The sequence below is a fragment of the Manacus candei genome, unplaced genomic scaffold (genome assembly GCF_025592945.1).
Source record: "Manacus candei isolate 608988 ecotype Guabito, Panama unplaced genomic scaffold, ASM2559294v1 h1tg000081l, whole genome shotgun sequence".
Classification (NCBI taxonomy): Eukaryota; Metazoa; Chordata; class Aves; order Passeriformes; family Pipridae; genus Manacus; species Manacus candei.
Window position 1 is genome coordinate 656214 of NW_026138129.1, and position 17589 is coordinate 673802.

Sequence of the window (17589 nt, forward strand, 5' to 3'; positions counted from 1 at the left end):
AACCCTGACTTTGCACTGGTTTTGAGTGCCTGCATCTCATTTGACAAACAGAGACTACATATCACATAGAATATCAAGGGTTATGGAACAACCTAAACCTTCGTCCTACAAACACTTATGCCTGGGCTTAACTTTACAACCACATGTAAAAGTTTCTTTGATTTTAATGGAACTAAGCACAAGAAGAATGTGAGTAAGTGTTTGCAGGATCAGGGTTCAGCAGGTCATGGATTGTATTTTAGGGATATTTACAATGAATTGCTTGTGGATGACTTACAGAGTAAGAGGCTTTACCAGAAGACATTTCTAGATAGCAAACAAATACAAGAACATCGTAAGTGTAAAGGGCAAAATTTGTGATTAATTCATGTCCCAAAATTACTCATGGATTTTTGCCATATGCTAACATCAGGAATCTATGAACAGTAGCACTCCTGCTGAGCTATAGAGAAGAAAATTTCTGAACCTTGTGAAGCATTCTGAATCCTTTGAAAGAATTCCCAGATGTTTGTATGGAGTAATTTCATTTCCTCCTTGGGGGTCTCAGTTGTGAAGGTCTAGATTTTGTATTTAACCAAGGAATAACATCATTTAAAAACCACTGAGGTAGTATGGTATACACTGTCATCATTGTGAACAACAGTATTTGTTCTACATCTCTTCACTGAGTACAGAAAAATGCATTCTCTGCTGTCTAAATACCTGATGTGAAAAAGAACCTGGAGGAAAGCCAGCTGGCTTAGGCTCAGCCAGTATGAAATGGAGGTGACACATGCTGGCAGACTGAAGCACTTTGAGGAATTGGAAGAAACTTTCACTGCCTCTCCAGTTGATGGCATCTATCCACCCATTGTCCAAGTGGCTTTACAGTCAGCTAGGCTGCAAATTTTCCAGGCATCATTTTGTTATTATGTGTTTGCACAGTGCCCAGAATGCCAGGATCCCAGACTGTACAACTATAAACTACCAAGATACAAACAATTAACAATATCAACCACAGAGACTTCCCAAGCTCATCTCTGGTTCCAGGTTCTCCATGTTAATAGCAGCAGATATGGCATCCTCTATCTGTGGCTGCACCAAGGCTGCAGCAGTTCCTCACAAAGGCATAGCATGCAAGGTTAATCATGTTTTTGATCTAATATTACTAGGGGGACATAATCGGGCATTACCTTTGAGCCTCACTTGGAAATTAAGTTCAATAATGCTATTTTACTTTGTAAAATAAAGCTAACATCAGTGAGAACATACAACACTGACTTTGCCTCTTATACTGGTGATCAGTTCCACTGGTCTTTTTAGGTAAGCCATGCTGATATTTAGAAAACGTGAGCATTGAATGGAAACTGTGATTGTCAGAGACAGCCTTTTTCTCAAAAGAGATGAACAAAGTAATCTCTTTTTTTTTTGCAGACGGCTAAATATTTTGCATGACAGTGCATGCGAGACTCTCTCAGTGGTTTTCAAATACATTATGTTATTCCTTAGTTGAATAATACATCTAGGCCTTCACAACTGAGAGCTCATGAGGAGGAAATTTTTTAGCCTTTTGCAATAGGCTAAAATAAAAATATTTTCTTCAGAAAAATATACCTACTGATGAGAGATCAGAGCATCAACAATTTTGACTACACCTTGATAATTTTCCTTGGCAAATGAACTAGACTCATTGCTTGACACTTTCAGTCACTACTCATTAGCCAAAATTGATGTTATTTCTGTATTATGCATTAAGTTACTCAAAACATTAGGAAGTGTGAACTCTTGCAGTGGCTTAATTTTTCACAAGCCCTACCCTCATAACACTGCATTTCAAAAAGTCACTATTTGATACAAAACGCAAAATTTCTAGGGTGGTTTATTATAAGTACAGGGTATTTTCAAAGTTGATGGGAACAGAAAATCCCATTGAACTCACTGTGAAAATTGGAACACTTCTCCAAATGACTAAACACAAGGAATAAATGCCTAACCATTGCTGTTCCCTCTCAAAAACATAGCTGCAGATATATGTTCAATCTGAAATGAAAATATTTGTTTTTCCCTGTCCAGAAATTAAACATGAGAGCTGTTTCTGCCACATAATAAAGGAGAACTTGTATCCAGGTATGAAAACACAACAAAACAAGATATTAATTTTGAAGGGAACAGTGTTACAAATCCACCACATGTTTTTATTCAGATGTTTTTATATCAGATTATAAAGGAGAAGCCCCATACCATGTGCCTTTGAGGAAATAGTGTCTTATTATGCGACTCCCACTCACTGTCATGATAAGGTTCAGGTGTCATTTTTCATTATGATTACAGCCCTGGCAGACTAAAAGGTTTTTGCCTTTTCCGTTCAGTCATATGAGTTTTCCCTGACAGCTTTCAGATTGCAAGACGATAATGATTGTAGGCATTCTGGCAGAAAACACTGAGGTTATTCTATATCAATCTTCCCCTCTCGTGCTGTTTTTTTTCTACTGCTCACCCAAGAGCTGCAATCCAGTTGCTTCAAGTTATTATGAGATATCTCTCCTATGTCTTCACTGTACCAGAGATTATTTCAAGATTTTTCAAAAGCATTTCTTGAAGCTTAATAACTTTAAGAATACAGCATCAAAGTTTATTCAGTTAGGACAAATATTTTAATCCCTTTTAGGTTTCAATGTGATCAAAGTTTTACTCTGCTTATGCTACGATTTTATGCTGGGCACAGACTCAGTATCTGCACTCATGAGAGCTGTTTTAAAAGAGTCTGTGGTATTTTCACTGTAAACCTTAGATTTCTTTTAGAGGACAGTAAGTATCTTGATTTTCTTAGTAGTGACATGCATTTTCTGCAGAGTCCTTGTTAAAAGAAACAAAGCCATTTAACATGTACTGTTTTGCTCTGTTTTTTGGATTTCTTGATTTGGTTAATCTCTGCATTGAAACATTTCACATAAACTCACTTCCTTCTTTGTCTTTTTGGTATTAGAAGAAAACCAAAGATAAAAGGAGAGTAAATATAATATTATGGATTAAATGTATGAATTTAAATGTATAGAGAAATAAAAAGTAGGAAATAAAATATCTATCTGAAATGTAATTTTTAGCTTCACCAAAGCTTTATGGTAAAAAAGCTTTCACAGTTTATTGCTTCTTGTTGATGGGAAATCAAATATTTTAATGCATATGTATTTTTACATATATATATATTATATATGTATGTATGTATTCCATCTAAAATAATAATTTCCCTTGTAAAGATGGAAGAAAAGGGTCCATCTTTATCAGAATCAATGGAAAAATCATAAAGTGTAGAGGGCAGCATTTCTCTACATGTTTGCATCATTGACAAGTGAACCAAAACACCTTCATGAGGGTCAGTGGAACTTTCTGACATACGCTCAGACTTAGGAAAGGCTTAGATGGGGGAAAGCATCCTCTCACTTATTCACTCTCTGGCCAAAAAGGCATAAAACACAGTAAGAAACTCATTTCAAAAACACTGGAGCAGACACAGCCACAGTACGACTCTTGTGTGACAAGTTCCTGGGAAGCCAGCCAGACACAGGAGAATGTTCTCCCTTTCTGGGCATGTTCTCTGGGAGGTGCCCCACTGCTCACACTGACAGTAATGGACCCAATGGAAAGAGCAGCACAACAGGCAGGGCTGCTGTCCTTAAAAATGGGTTTGTCTGGAAAAGGGCAGTAACCAGTGAGGTGAGTGATGCCTAAAGGCATCACGAGAAACAAAATTTATATTCTTTGGCATAGTCAAATGCTGAGAAGCAAATTATGTCAGTATTTGTTAGTCCTAATACAGCCCTTTAAAATAAACATTAAGTTTTTGGTTAATACAAACTAGAGCGATGAATGAAATGCTACTGCTGAGCCAGTAGCATCACCTTTAATTAGCAAGCTTTTCTCTTGTTAGCTATGAAACAGCTGTGTCTTTCACTGGCATTTTACTAGCAGCACAGATGCTTTTACTGTAATTTTTATAGACAAATTCACACATGACTGAAAGATACAGCAGCTCTTAGGTTGTATGCTTGAGATTTTTTCTTGTTTCCGATATTAATATTTCTGCTTGGGTTTGGGGGAGGTTTAATCATTTTGATAAGAAATTACTACAAACTGAGGCAAAAATAAAGCAACAATGGCCAGACCATTTGTTGTTAAATCAGGATGGGGAGATGGACAGAAGAGGGTGTGAAGGAAATAAATATGATCCACATAGCCTTGAAAAATAACTTTCAGGACTGGAGCAGGCCCACTGGAGCAAAACTGCCCACCAGGAGACTAAAATATGCTCATACATTCAGACAATAGGGTAATAATATTGAAGTTACTAAATCCAAAAGCCCAAGGAAACTCTTGTAGGTTTAAGAGACAGAGTCCTCTTTTGAGTTTCAACTGCTCTGAAGCCATACTAGTGGCTCAGTACTTACAGCTGCAGATGTCCCTCTTTGTATGGAGGCTTGACCCATAGAGCTATGTCGTGGTGAGGAGTACTGCCTCTGCCCAAACCCCTCCCCAGGCCACCACTACATACACTAGAGGAGACTGTTTTAGGAGGGGAAGTAGCAATTTCCCTTCCTCCTCCAGCACCACAGAACTGAGAAGGAGCATTCCTGGCCCGCCAGCACCCCTCTGCACAGAACCACAGCATCATCAAAGTCAAAAGAGACCTTCAAAACCATCTAGTACAACCATCAACTTATCACTAACCTAACCATCCACAAACCATATGCCCAAGTGCCACATCCAGACACTTCTTAACACTTCCAGAGACAGTGACTCCACCACCTCCCTGGGCAGCTTACTCCAATGCCAAAACAGTCTTTCAGTGCAAATTTTTTTCTAATATTTAATCTGAAATTCCCCAGATGCAACATCAGGCCATTTCCTCTCATTCTCTCGCTTGAGACATGACAGAAGAGACTGACTTCCACTTCACTAGAACTTCCTTTCAGGTAGTTGTAGAGAGCAATGAGGTCTTCCCTGAGACTCCTCTTCTTCAGGCTAAACATCCCCATCTCCCTCAGCTGCTCCTCATAAGACTTGTGCTCCAGACCCTTCACCAACTTTGTTCCTCTTCTCTGGATACACTCCAGCACCTCAAAGTCTTTCTTGTTGTGAGGGGACCAGAACTGTACATAGGACTTGAGGTGTTGTCTCACTAGTGCTGAGTACAATGGGACTATCATTTCTCTAGTCCTGCTGGCCACATTATTCTTCATACAGGCCAAGATGTCATTGGCCTTCTTTGCCATCTGGGCATACCGCTGACTCATATCCAGCCAGCTGTCAAACAGCACCCCCAAGTCCCTTTCTGCTGAGCAGGTCTCAAGCCACTCTTCCCCAAGCTTATATCGATGCACAGGATTGTTGCAACACAAGTGCAGGACCTGGCACTTTGCCTTTTTGAATCCCATGCAGTTGTCCACAGCCCATGGATCCAGCATGCCTAGATCCCTCTGCAGAGCCTTCCTATCCTTCAGCAGATCAGCACTTGCACCTAATTAGGTGGCATCTGGGAACTTACTGAGGATGTTAAACAGGACTAACGCCAATATTGAGCCCTGGGGAACACACTAGTGACTGGTCGCCAACTGGATTTAGTTCCATTGTCTACTACTCTCTGGGCCCAGTCATCCAGGGAGCTTTTAACCTAGTGAAGACTGCACCTGTCCAAGCCATGAAAAGCCTCAATTTATCCAGGAGAATTCTGAGGAAGATGGTGTCAAAAGCTTTATTGAAGTCTAGACACTCAACAATCATAACCTTTCCCTCATCTACTAAGCAGGTCACCTTCTCATAGAAGATCAGGTTGCTCAAGTAGGACCTGCTTTCATAAAGAAACACTGGCTGGGCCTGGCCTCCTAGTTGCCCTGCATGTGCTGTGTGATGGTACTCATGACAATTTGCTCCATGACCTTCCCTGTTACAAAAGTTAGGCTGACAGGCCTGTAGCTCCCCAGATCATCCTTCTGACTGTTCTTGAAAATGGGTGTTACATTTCCAAATTACCACTCAACTGGGACTTCTCCAGTTAACCACAACTGCAAGTAAATGATTGAAAAGGACTTTACAAGCTCTCTTGCCAGGTCTCTCATTACTGTCAGGTGCATCCTTTCTGGGCCCACAGAATTATGGTTGCCTAATTGGCATAGCAGGTCACCAATCCCTCTTGGATTATGGGGGCTTCATTCAGCTTCCATTGCTAACTTCTAGCTCTGGGAGTTGCACCTTGCTGTTGAGCCTCACGTCCTCTCTGCAGACCTCACCATGCTCCAGGCAGGTCCCCTCCACCAACTTGTCATGCAGCTGTTCAGTTCTGCCATCCCTGCCATGAAAGTTCACACCAGCTTTGCTCCATTTCCTGGTCGTAGTTTAAACACTTCACTAGGCAAGTCTGATCCATAAAGAGTCTTTTTGCCAAGAACCTTTTGGTTCAGGATGATGGTTATAGACTCATTCAAAACAGCTGCAAACTTGAAATTATTGGTTGACAACTTGGAGCTTTAAGATTCAATAGCAGAAAGGGGTATTTTGAATATTAGCTCACGCAGCCAAAAAGCTGGTTACATCATAAAAATATAATCCTTTTAAATCACAGCTCAGCGGAGACAGTTACATGCCAATTGACCTAACAATTTGAAGCTCATGGGAAGGCAGGCATGTGTATATAATCTGCACTATACCTTAACCGATACCTTTAAAAAAGCACAAAGTTTTAGTCATTCAAATGTTTAAGAAATGTGAAGTAGGGTAAGATTAATTTCTACCTGGTGCTGGTACCAGACTACACAGAGGAAACAGAGAAAGCAAGATGAGGCAGGGCAGTGGAGGTACCTTAGCATTTTAGCTGAGAAATAGTCTGGTACCTTATGAAATCTGACACGCTAATGGTCAAAACTGGAACCACTATATAACAGAATGTACCTCAAAAGGAAAAGCAGTTAAGCCTCTATCACTTTCTTTTTTTAAAAAGGTGCCTTTAAGTGAAATATTTCACATGATGGTTGTTTGGCTGTGGGTCTTGCATCATTGTGGATTGAGTGTTTCCAACTATTTGTCTTTAACTTTGGAAAAAGAAGATGCACTGCCAACAACCAAAAGTAAACAGTACTTATCCATACATAATTCACCCATACCTTATATCATGAGTTTTGCTCCACGAAACATAAACTGTTCAGAGTCAGCGCAGGATTACCCAATCAGAAACAATAAATAAAGCCATTACAATAGGAAGAAAATTGGGCAGTTAGAATACGTTTGTTTCTCTTAAGTAACACAAATATGAAATAAACAAATGAATTAAACAGCTCTCATGCATGGTTTGCAGCAGAAAATATTAACTGCTTGAATGACAAGGTTAAACCAAGCTTACAAAGGCCCCTAGGACAAAACAGGAGCTGACTCATTAGTAGGCTATGAAATTAGAAAACAATCTGCAGTTCACATTAAAGGAAGGGGTTTAAGAGTTGGTTTTTGGGGTTTTTTTGCTGTTAAGTAAGTTGATTGACTATTCAGGAGACCTGCATTAAGACATTTCAACTTAGTAATGTATTTTAATGTTCTAAGCTTGTCCTAAACTGTAGACCTCCACAGTACCAACACAATGATTAGCAGAGTTTAGGCCTTTCATGCAAAGCACTGCGTTTTGGTTTTGTGTTGTGGGGAGGAGGGGGCATGGTCTATACTCTTGTCCAAATATAAGATTCAAAATCTGTCTTCATAAAGGCTCTGCAAACTAATTTGGATCCTTCTTGTGCCATTGACTAAACCCTAGACAGTAAAAATTGAATCCTTTCAGATACTTATTAACTCAGTGCTATCAAAACCCCAAAATACTACATCTTGTTTTGAGAAATGCTCTAAAATCAAAAATTGTAATGAGAAGCATCTGAAATAAGGAATTGACAGAGAGGACAAAAATAGGAGTGAAGTGCTGATTTTATTTCACCAGTAGAAATCTACAGTAACTTTAATGCAACGGACGCATTCTACTGGGTTCCAACTTGGTAAAAGGAGATCAGCATTAAGGAAAACTAAATATTCAACAGTGAAGAGCTATGCTATTTAGAGAAAATAGAAGAGGGAGACTTTAAGGGTTTTAGTAGATTGACAACGAATCTGCAACCAAGTCAGTAGATTGTATTACTGTTACAGTTTATGAGGCACTGTCATTTCCAGACTATAGTTTCCCCTCCCAAATTATCCCTTTATATGAAAGGAACTATCACAACTGTAGGGACTTAAAAAAACATATTGTGTTAAAGAAAAGGAGAAACTTAAACAAACCAAAATGAAATGTAAACAAAATTAGGAATCTGATTCAAAGCCACAAAACTATAGCAACACAGTAGAGTCTGAAAGTCTGAAATGCCAGCTTGGCATTGTGTCCCCCACTGAAACTTTTGAGCCATTTACTCATTTTTTATTGGGTTTTGGTTTTCTTTCCTTCACAAAAGATAAGGGTACTTCTAATTAAAACATATTGTGTGAGTAAAATGACATTTCCCATAATACTTGAAAAAATTTTTCAATTACTTTTCGAATTTCAGGTCTGGGTAATGAAAATTATATTACAGGAAAAACAGATAAATCCCCAGGTTAAATAAAAATACAAAAATCTTAAATGATATAAAGGATTATCCAAAGTTTATCCAGCCCTCACACATAGAGGAGCCTAAAACAGACTTCTTGCATTCAATGCATATTTTTTAAATAAGAAGATTTGCCCATGAGGCAAATTATCTGAGTAGTCTGGCACTGTCTCAGTATGCTATCATGTCTTGCTCTCCTACATATCAAAGTCCCTTTATCCAGATTGCTTTCAGCAGAGGCCAGACTAGCTTTATGAACAGGTAGCCTACCCACTGTATCCAAACTGGGATGCATGTACCCCAGGAGAGGCCCAGCTGAAGTGCAGGAAGAAAATATTTTTTGCACTATTAATAGATTACATTTAAAAAAATAAAGTTATGGTTATTTCATCCTTTTTTAACTTCTGTATTTGCATATGTTTTACAATGTACTTAATGTATTATTACAGTAGTACATATATATAATTTACCAATAGATATACACTTATTGAGGATATGTGTTTAAAAATATTTTACTGGTTATTAAAAAGTAGTGAATACATATAATGCTTGAGAATACCTTCACCCACAGACCCAGACTGAAAAATTACAGTTTCAGCAACTGATGTTTCTTAAGCTTGGCTGAATTTGACCTATCACCACTCTTGATTTTAGGAAAATACAGCAGCACCTACACCTCATTCCATCATACTTTATGTTTAGCTTAACTAGCCTTCATGCTATACCTTTCTAAATGCTCTTGTGTATAAAACTGATTATTGAAACAAGTAATCCAAAAGTATGAGGAAAAAAATATTCAAGGTTCTTTACAGAATATGTCAGTTCATCACAGGGCTACCATTTTACTGTATAACACAGAGAACAAAAGATCAAAATATGAGTGTTTGAAAACTCTGACTATGAGAAAAGTAAAAAACCCTTCCATTTCCCCAGTATGTGACGTTCTCTAGACTCCTTTTTGAGTTCATTTTCATTATCTTGCAATAACTAGTTTCCCAGAATGACCATAACCACAAGTAACCTCAGAAAAATGCTTTGGCTTTAAAAAAACAACTAGAAATCTAATGGGAAGAATTATTATTGTGTAACTTCCAACTCAAACTAAGAGATACAGGTGGCTTGGATCGTCCTTACAAACATCAGATTAGCCTTCAGTTTCAGATGCTTTATATTAGGTTAGCCTTAGGATATGAAGACACATTCTTAGCTCAGTTTAAATCAGTGGGAATTTTGCTGTAGACTCCAAGGTGCCCTTACCTTCCACAATTTTGCCTTAACAAGATATCAGTGCTTGCCAAAAATTGTATCTTGATTTATTTGCAAAATATTGCTAAAAACATTTGTCTTAATATGTAATGGGTTCAAACTTTCAGGTGGTATAAACCAGTGTAGCTCGAGAACTATGCCAATTTAACCCACTAGAGGATCTTCTGGTGGGGTTTATCCCATATAAGATCATTCATAATAGTAAAGTAATTAATTTTAAAATCTTCCTCGTTTTACATAGCAGGTAGTCACAGCGGTTTCACCCAGGGCTACTACACATTTTGTGGCTATAGTCTTCCAAACAAGCAAACCCATCCTTTCAAAAATGTATTATTCCTTAAAAATAAGCATCCAATTATCCTACTTTTTTCTTTATTCAGTCCTGGCACCACTGAGAAATTATATATTATATTTAAATATAGACGATGCAAATATGCTTTTGCAAGACTTTACAATAGAATCTTTGAGTAACACTGGTTCATTTCTACTAAAATGTTGATTAATATCAGCTATTTGCACAAGTTTGTGTTACTTGTTATCAACGAGACACACCTGTGCAAGATCATCTTTCAACCTCCTTTTTTCAAAAAACTCTCTAAATTAAATTCAATTCATTTTTACTTGATGCAGTGTTTGCATGTTAAGAGAGAAATTTGCCGCTTGAGGACTTGTACATTTAGGCTTAGAAAGAGAGAAAGGGAAAAAAATAAGCATCTTAACACAATTGCAACTGGGAAGTAGCCTTTTTCCCCTGTTACTTCTATAGGTATGTATTTATTCTGTGCTACTCCAGACTAGAAGAAGCAGGTTCTTCTAGCTAGCCTGTAAGTATTTAAGAAACGTTAGAAAATTTTGGTATTTGCCTTATTTTAAAAAAACACAAAGTATTGGAAAGTCAAAGATTAAGCAATGTAAGATGAGGGAGAGCAAATCCATGTCATGCATATAATTTATTATAATTATGAGCTTGCATTGCTGTAGTGATTTGTTGGACTAAAGCTCAAATAATGCAAAATACCATAATGCAAAAAAAGAAAATCAGAATATCACTGTCTAACTTAATGAAAATTAATTATCAGATAGGAGTTTGCAGCACTAAAAATTCTTGTTAATTGTTTCACTGGTACTGTATCTTGATTTTGGATAAATATTTATTACTGTACTGTATAAAAGCATTACCAATTTAGATAAGAAATAGAAATGTGAAATCTTAAAAACCTTCACCTGCCCATCCTCTCTCTAAGATTCCATCTAGCAAATGCTTTTCAAAATTTTTAGCAAAAGGTAGGAGTGTCCAGAAAGTGACATCTTTTACTACAAAACTTGTTTCTTCAGCTTCTGCTCTGCTATAGTCTCTTCTGAGTCAAGTTCTTTTCACTCAGAAAAAAACCCACATAAAATAAAGTAATTATCCAAGCCTGTAACTATGCAAGTGCTGTGTGAAATAAATTGTCAAAGATGGTTAACTTTCCATCGGTTTCCATGGAGTAAGGATTGTAAAATAGCATAAAATAATTTAGGTTGGAAAGGACCCTTGAAGCTCATCTTGTCTAACCCCCCTACAAGGAGCAGGTCATCTTCAACTAGATCAGGATGCTCCAGCCTGATCATGAATATCTCCAGGGATGGGGCATCCAACATTTCTCTGGGCAATGTGTTCCAGTGTTTCACAGCCCCCATCATAAAATATTTCATCCTTATATCTAATCTGAATCACCCTCTTTTGGTTTAAAACCATTACCCCTTTTCCTATCACAAGAGGCCCTGCTAAGAAGTTTGATTTCATCTAACCTGTAAGCCCTCTTTAAGTATTGAAAGGCTGCAATAAGGTCCAAAATATTTTCTCAAATTATCCCTGAAATTCCAGCTAACTTCCATGAAGTTACAACAGCAGCAGACAGGCAAAATGATGGATAAACATCATCACTCTGACTGTCACCAAAGATGCATTTGCCACTAAGTTTCACATCTGAGGATTTATGTGGCACATACATGACTGACATGACATGACATGACATATTGCTGAACTCCGTGCTTATAAAAAGTGTAACATTTATAAAAATGCTAATAAACAAAAAGGTTTTTTTCTACAATAAAGAAGAATAAAAATATATTATTCCAAGGCAAACTAACAAGGATACTCTTAGAAAAAAGTAAGGAAGATGATACATCTTTTTGACTGATTTGAAGACAGAGGCCAATTTCCCATGAATTTTGGTAAAACAAGGATTATGAATTGTGGTCCGAGTTATTCTAGATGTATTTGCTGATTTCCCTAATATGACAACAGCAAGGAATAATTCCAGCAAGTAAATGTGACTGCCACTAAACTAGAGAAAAATGAGCCTTACTTTCTCCGACAACATCCCAAGACCCATATTGACACACTTTGCTCCAAAGTTAAAGACTTCAGTCAGTGGCAAATCAAAATAGTGATAACTAAAAGATACATTGTTTTGATATAGGATAAAAAATTGTTTTTTAACTTGCTACAGTGAATAAACAAAGTATCGAGTGCACAAACCTAAATCGATTTCACTGACCTTGAAGCTGGCGTCCTTTGTACAAATCCTTTGTTTTTGTTGGGTGAGCTCTGGCACCATTATCACATTTAGGTTGTTCATACCTAAAGAACAAACAGGGAGAGAATAAAACCGGCCAAGGTTAATTTGATTCAGGAGGAATTTATTTCCAAATTTGTAGTCCAAACAAAACTCGTATCTTCTTATATTCAGGGAATTATCCTGCTTTTCACTCAGAAGGTTGATGCAAACTTATCTACCTATTTTTCACTTACTTCAAAGAAACCACCACATCTTTGTTCTCCCAGGGTTGATGTCAAAGTGAAAAAATATTATCTATTCCAAAGGTCATTCTACAGGGCAGAAAACTAAGGAACTGTTACAAATTAATTCATAATAAAAAATTATTTTGAAAAATACACCAAAGAAAACAAAAGAATCAAAAAAGGTAAGGCTGTCTCCCCACCTACAAAACCAAAAAGACATAAACAATATGACAAACAGTATTCATGCTGGGAAACACCAGAAAAGCAATTTCAAAATCACAGCAAGGCAAGTACTCTATTTAGATACTACTGTAGATCAAAAACCATGTGCTACTGTATCCTCTCAAAAAAAAAAAAAAAAAAAATTAAGTAAGAAGGACTAGCCACAAACAGCTAACTTTTTGAACAAGAGTGAAGAATTGATAGGATTTCTACCAGAAGGAAATTGGCCTGGAACTGCTCAAATGTATGGTGAAAAACACTGAATCTCCACCTGCTACTGAAATATTCTCGTTCTTCTACGCTTAGAGTTTACTTAAAGTCACTTTGTTCATTGAACTGGTAACAAGAAACTGTGCTATTTGTACTTCCAATAAATGTTGACTTATGCAACACCACTAGGAATATCTTTTATGCAAGACCGGGGGACATGGGAGCACCTGATGCTGAATCTCACCTTTTTTTTACGTCTCACTGTCATTGCATTGCAGTTTTTAAGTCAGATCGACAGAATCTCTTTCTGAGAAATTTTACTGTCACATTCTCCTATTGTGGCTGGAAGTTGCAGAATTTAGCATGCAGCATTTCAGACAAAGTTTCAATTCTGAGATAAACAGACTTACTAATATGAATTGCGTCCACGTACATGTATGTACACATACATGCCTGTTCACTGATTCTAGATTCTTTCATATTTTATAACTAAAATTCTACTATTCTAAGCCTATCAAAATGACATTTACTGAGTGGCACACTAAAATTTCTAATTAAAATATACTAATCCAAACTTTTTAGAACATAATATTCTTTCTAAAAACATTAAATGGTAGCTATGTCCTGGGTCCAGGCCAGACTGCTCCTAAGAGCAATGCCTAAATATTTTGACCTTAATTATCAGGCAGCATAAAAAAACCCAATATTATTTTTCCATTGAGGGCTTAATATATTTTTAAATCATCTGATGAAACTGACCACTGGTTCATCAAATTCTATCTGCTGCAAGAAGGTACAGTGCTGCTTTTAGGGACATGGGAGAGTTAGAGACTCTTTTTTTCCCCTCAAGAATGGCAGGAATAGAAGGTGCTTTGATAGCATGGGTTGGATTCAGATACCTGATGGATGACCACTTCAATCAGTCAAGGAAACAGTGAAAGGGAAATTAGTGAGCAATACTCACTAATGCAGTATCTGGCAAACAGCCTGGTCCCCGATTAATCTGATACCTGACTACATTCCCCCCATCCTCTTCTATTAGTGTTTCTGCTCTGTGCCTACATTTTATTTTTTGGCCTCTACTCTTCTTCTCTTTTGGCTTATATTTTTGTTAAATACACATGTAGTTCATAATATACAAACTAAATTTATTAAAGCCCAATAGGTGTTAAATGCTTAAATGTCAAAGGTCTATGTTTAATTCTTTAAAGTAACTGAAGAAAGAAAATGAGTCATTAGAAATTTACCATGCAGTAACAGCCATGGTAAAAACAGATAAGAAAAACAGACTTGCCCCAGTTTTCATGGAGAAAGAATGGGAAAGGGATAGCATGTCAGAATGGAGCACTGTCAGGTTAAACTGTAGTCAAAAGACATCCCAAGTTACTCTTTTGAATTTTAAAGTGAATGTATATCTAGTATTGGCAAGGACTTACGAAGGGTGTTTTGTACCTCTGATCAGTCTGCTGGGAAGCATTGAGATTTACTGATGTGTAAAAGTAGTACAGGATGGAGGCTTTCACAGGGATTCTACAGTGTAGGTAGCCTCATGAAACAGATGATTTACGATCTTTTTTTAAGTTTAGAGAACCTTGTGCAAGTGGATTGGGGATTACTTTTCATATGGTCCTAATTGCTAAAAAGTCCCATATGAGAACACAACCTCATGGCCCCCACTGAACAAAAAAAGGCTGAGAATCATGCTGTGATATCCAAGAGGCATTCAGAGCCAGCTGGTGAGGACCATACTGATAAGCCTTTTGGGAGGATAGTTGTTTTTACCCTTTAAATGCATTACCTCCTTTTAATTAAATGGATGTTTTCCCTAGGTTTTCATAAAATCCAGACTTATACCACAACTTCACCTATTTCTTTTGAGCTTTACTGTCTTAAATGTCCTAGAGTCGTTCTTCATTGACATATCTTTATTTTAACTCTAGGATGAGATTATTTTTCTGAAAAATAATTATTTGTCTTTTTTTCAGATGACAGTGTATTACAAGTTGAATAAGTATTAATAATTTCTCTTCATTTTGGAGGTCTTATTTAATGTGACTAACTTTATTTATTGTGCTATTCAGAGCCTTATGATTTGACAAATATCCTCATGAATACTTTCAAAAGAAACAACATGCAAAATGCTAAGCTGTTCTGGCAATAGCTTCCCAGATCTGTCTTTCATTGTTGTCCCTTAGTGATTTAATCCATAGTTGCAGAACAGAGATTCCAGTATGCTATGAATCCATATTGTTACCAGGAGTGTTTGTGCTATCAGTTCCTGCAGTACCATTTTAACACCTTTTAATTTCTATTTTGCAGAGGAAAACTGAAAGATAGTACACCCAATTTTGCACAAATCCCTGGTTCTTTAAACTAGAAAAGACTCACATGTTCACTCTTTCCTTTCCATAAAAAAGAATTGCAAAAAGACAACTGTATAATCCTTATCATATTCTGATCCCCCTTTACTTCCCTCTGCCAGAGAAAAAAAGTTTAATTTTATCAATACAGAAAAATAAAAAAGAAATAATTTATGGGATTCCAGCCCACCTAAATCTTTCTCAGAAATGAGGTCTAGACATTCCTTTTAAACTCCCGGCAGTAATTCCACCTGCTTGTTTACCAAGACTGTAGATTCCTAAATACACCAGTCATTCTTTATTTAGTATGAAATTCCTAAAACTGAGTACTCTACTTACCCATCTGTGCTCAGAAATGTCCTCTCCGGGGATATTATTAAATATTACTTCCTCAGAGCTTTATTGAAAACTGCCCATAAGTCCAAAAAAGATGAACAAATTAGGAATGGTCAAGACCACAGCAGCTGATCTTTTTAGTATAAGTCATCAAGCAGAACACTTTTGTGTCTGAACCATATGCATGGAATAATTGAATCCAATTTTCCAGCCTTCCAGCTTTGGAGGCATGCAGCACAGTGAAAACACTCCTGCTCCCTCTTCTCCCACAGCTGAGTGACTGTGTAGTTGAGAAACACAGGAGGCCAGCAGACCAAACAGGAAAAAAGAGAAGACAGAGACTGATTCAAGGTCCATAGGGGGTTCATCAAGGGGTTGGGAAGACCTAGAATTCCAGCCTATATGACAGGAGGAGTCACATGGCACATAGTGCATTCAGACTATACACATGAATAGGAAAGTGAGCTGTTTAATTTTCAAGGATCACCACCTCCAGTTTCATAAATAGTTCATCCCAATGTGCAGGATGTGACAGGAAGCCTACACAGATGAACAAAGAGCACCTAACAAAATGCAGATTTAAAAAGGAAGGATACAAAGGGTAGAAGTAGGGTCAGGTGATGCAGGAGGTGATACAGACACTCTTCAAGTATTCAGGGATGGGGTTAGGAAAGTTAAAGCCCTTTGGAGGCAAATCTAGTAAGGAGCATGAAGGCCAACAAGAAGGACTTCTTACATGTGTATCAGCAGCAAAAAGAAGACTAAGGAAGTGTGGGCCTGCTGTTAGGTGGGACAGGAGAGCCTGTAACAAAGGACATAGAAAAGTACTTAATGCCACCTTCTCCTTGATCTTTATTTTTAAGAGCAGTCTTCAGGAATTCCATGTCACTGAGACCAATAGTAAAGTCTAGAGCAAGGAAGGTCGAGAAGGGGTTATTTGAACAAACTGGACATACGCATGGGACCTGATGGGATGCACCCACCATTGGTGAGGGAGCCAGCTGATGTCATTGTGGGGCAGTCTCAATTATATCTGAAAAGTTGTACTGACTGTGTAAGGAGACTGGAAGAAAGCAAATGTCACTTCTGCCTTCCCTAAGGGCAAGGAAGAGCCAAATAATAAACCAACCAGGCTTATGTCAGTTCCTGAGAAGGTGATGAAGCAAATCTTCCTACAAACTGTTTCAAAACATATGAAGGAGAAGAAGGTAGTGATTGAGATCAGCCAGCACAGAACTATGAAGAGGAAATCATACTTGGCCAGCACTGCAGCTTTCTACAATTCTCTAACTTGCTCAGTGGATAAGATGAGAAGGGCAGATATTATTTATCTTAATCTTAGCAAGGCTTTTGACATTGTGTCTGATCACATTCTCATAGATAAACTGATGAAGTATGTGCTAGAAAAATGAACAGGGATATGTGTTGAAAACTATCCGAACAGCCAGCCTCAAATAGTTGGGATCAGCAGCAAAATTTCAGCTGGAAGCCAGTCACCAGTGGAGTTCCCCAAAGCTCATAGAGGCAATATTCTTTAACCTCTTCATTAATGACCAGGATACTGGGAGATAGAACAGCTTTAGCAATTTGCAGATGATACATAATTGGGACTAGTGACTGATACATAAGATGATCGTGCTGCCATTTAGAGGGACTCCAACAGGCTGCAGAAATGAGCTGGCAGGAATCTCATGAACTTCAAAAAAAGGCAAATGCAAAATTCTTGCACCTGGAGAAGATTAGTCCCCTGCATCAGTATGAGATGGGGCAAACCAGACAGAAAGCAAATTTGAAGCAAGAACCTGGTATTTCTGATGGA

At 37.7% G+C, this 17589-nt stretch overlaps 1 protein-coding gene across 3 annotated transcripts in view; it reads right to left on the bottom strand.

The window, feature by feature from the left end:
- Positions 1–17589, bottom strand: part of SMOC2 (SPARC related modular calcium binding 2) — a 136612-nt gene that overhangs the window by 24965 nt on the left and 94058 nt on the right. For all 3 annotated transcript variants that reach the window (XM_051811164.1, XM_051811165.1, XM_051811166.1), the window contains one exon: positions 12398–12480. In XM_051811164.1, the coding sequence (XP_051667124.1) occupies positions 12398–12480 (83 nt within the window). The remainder of the gene's footprint in view (positions 1–12397; positions 12481–17589) is intronic.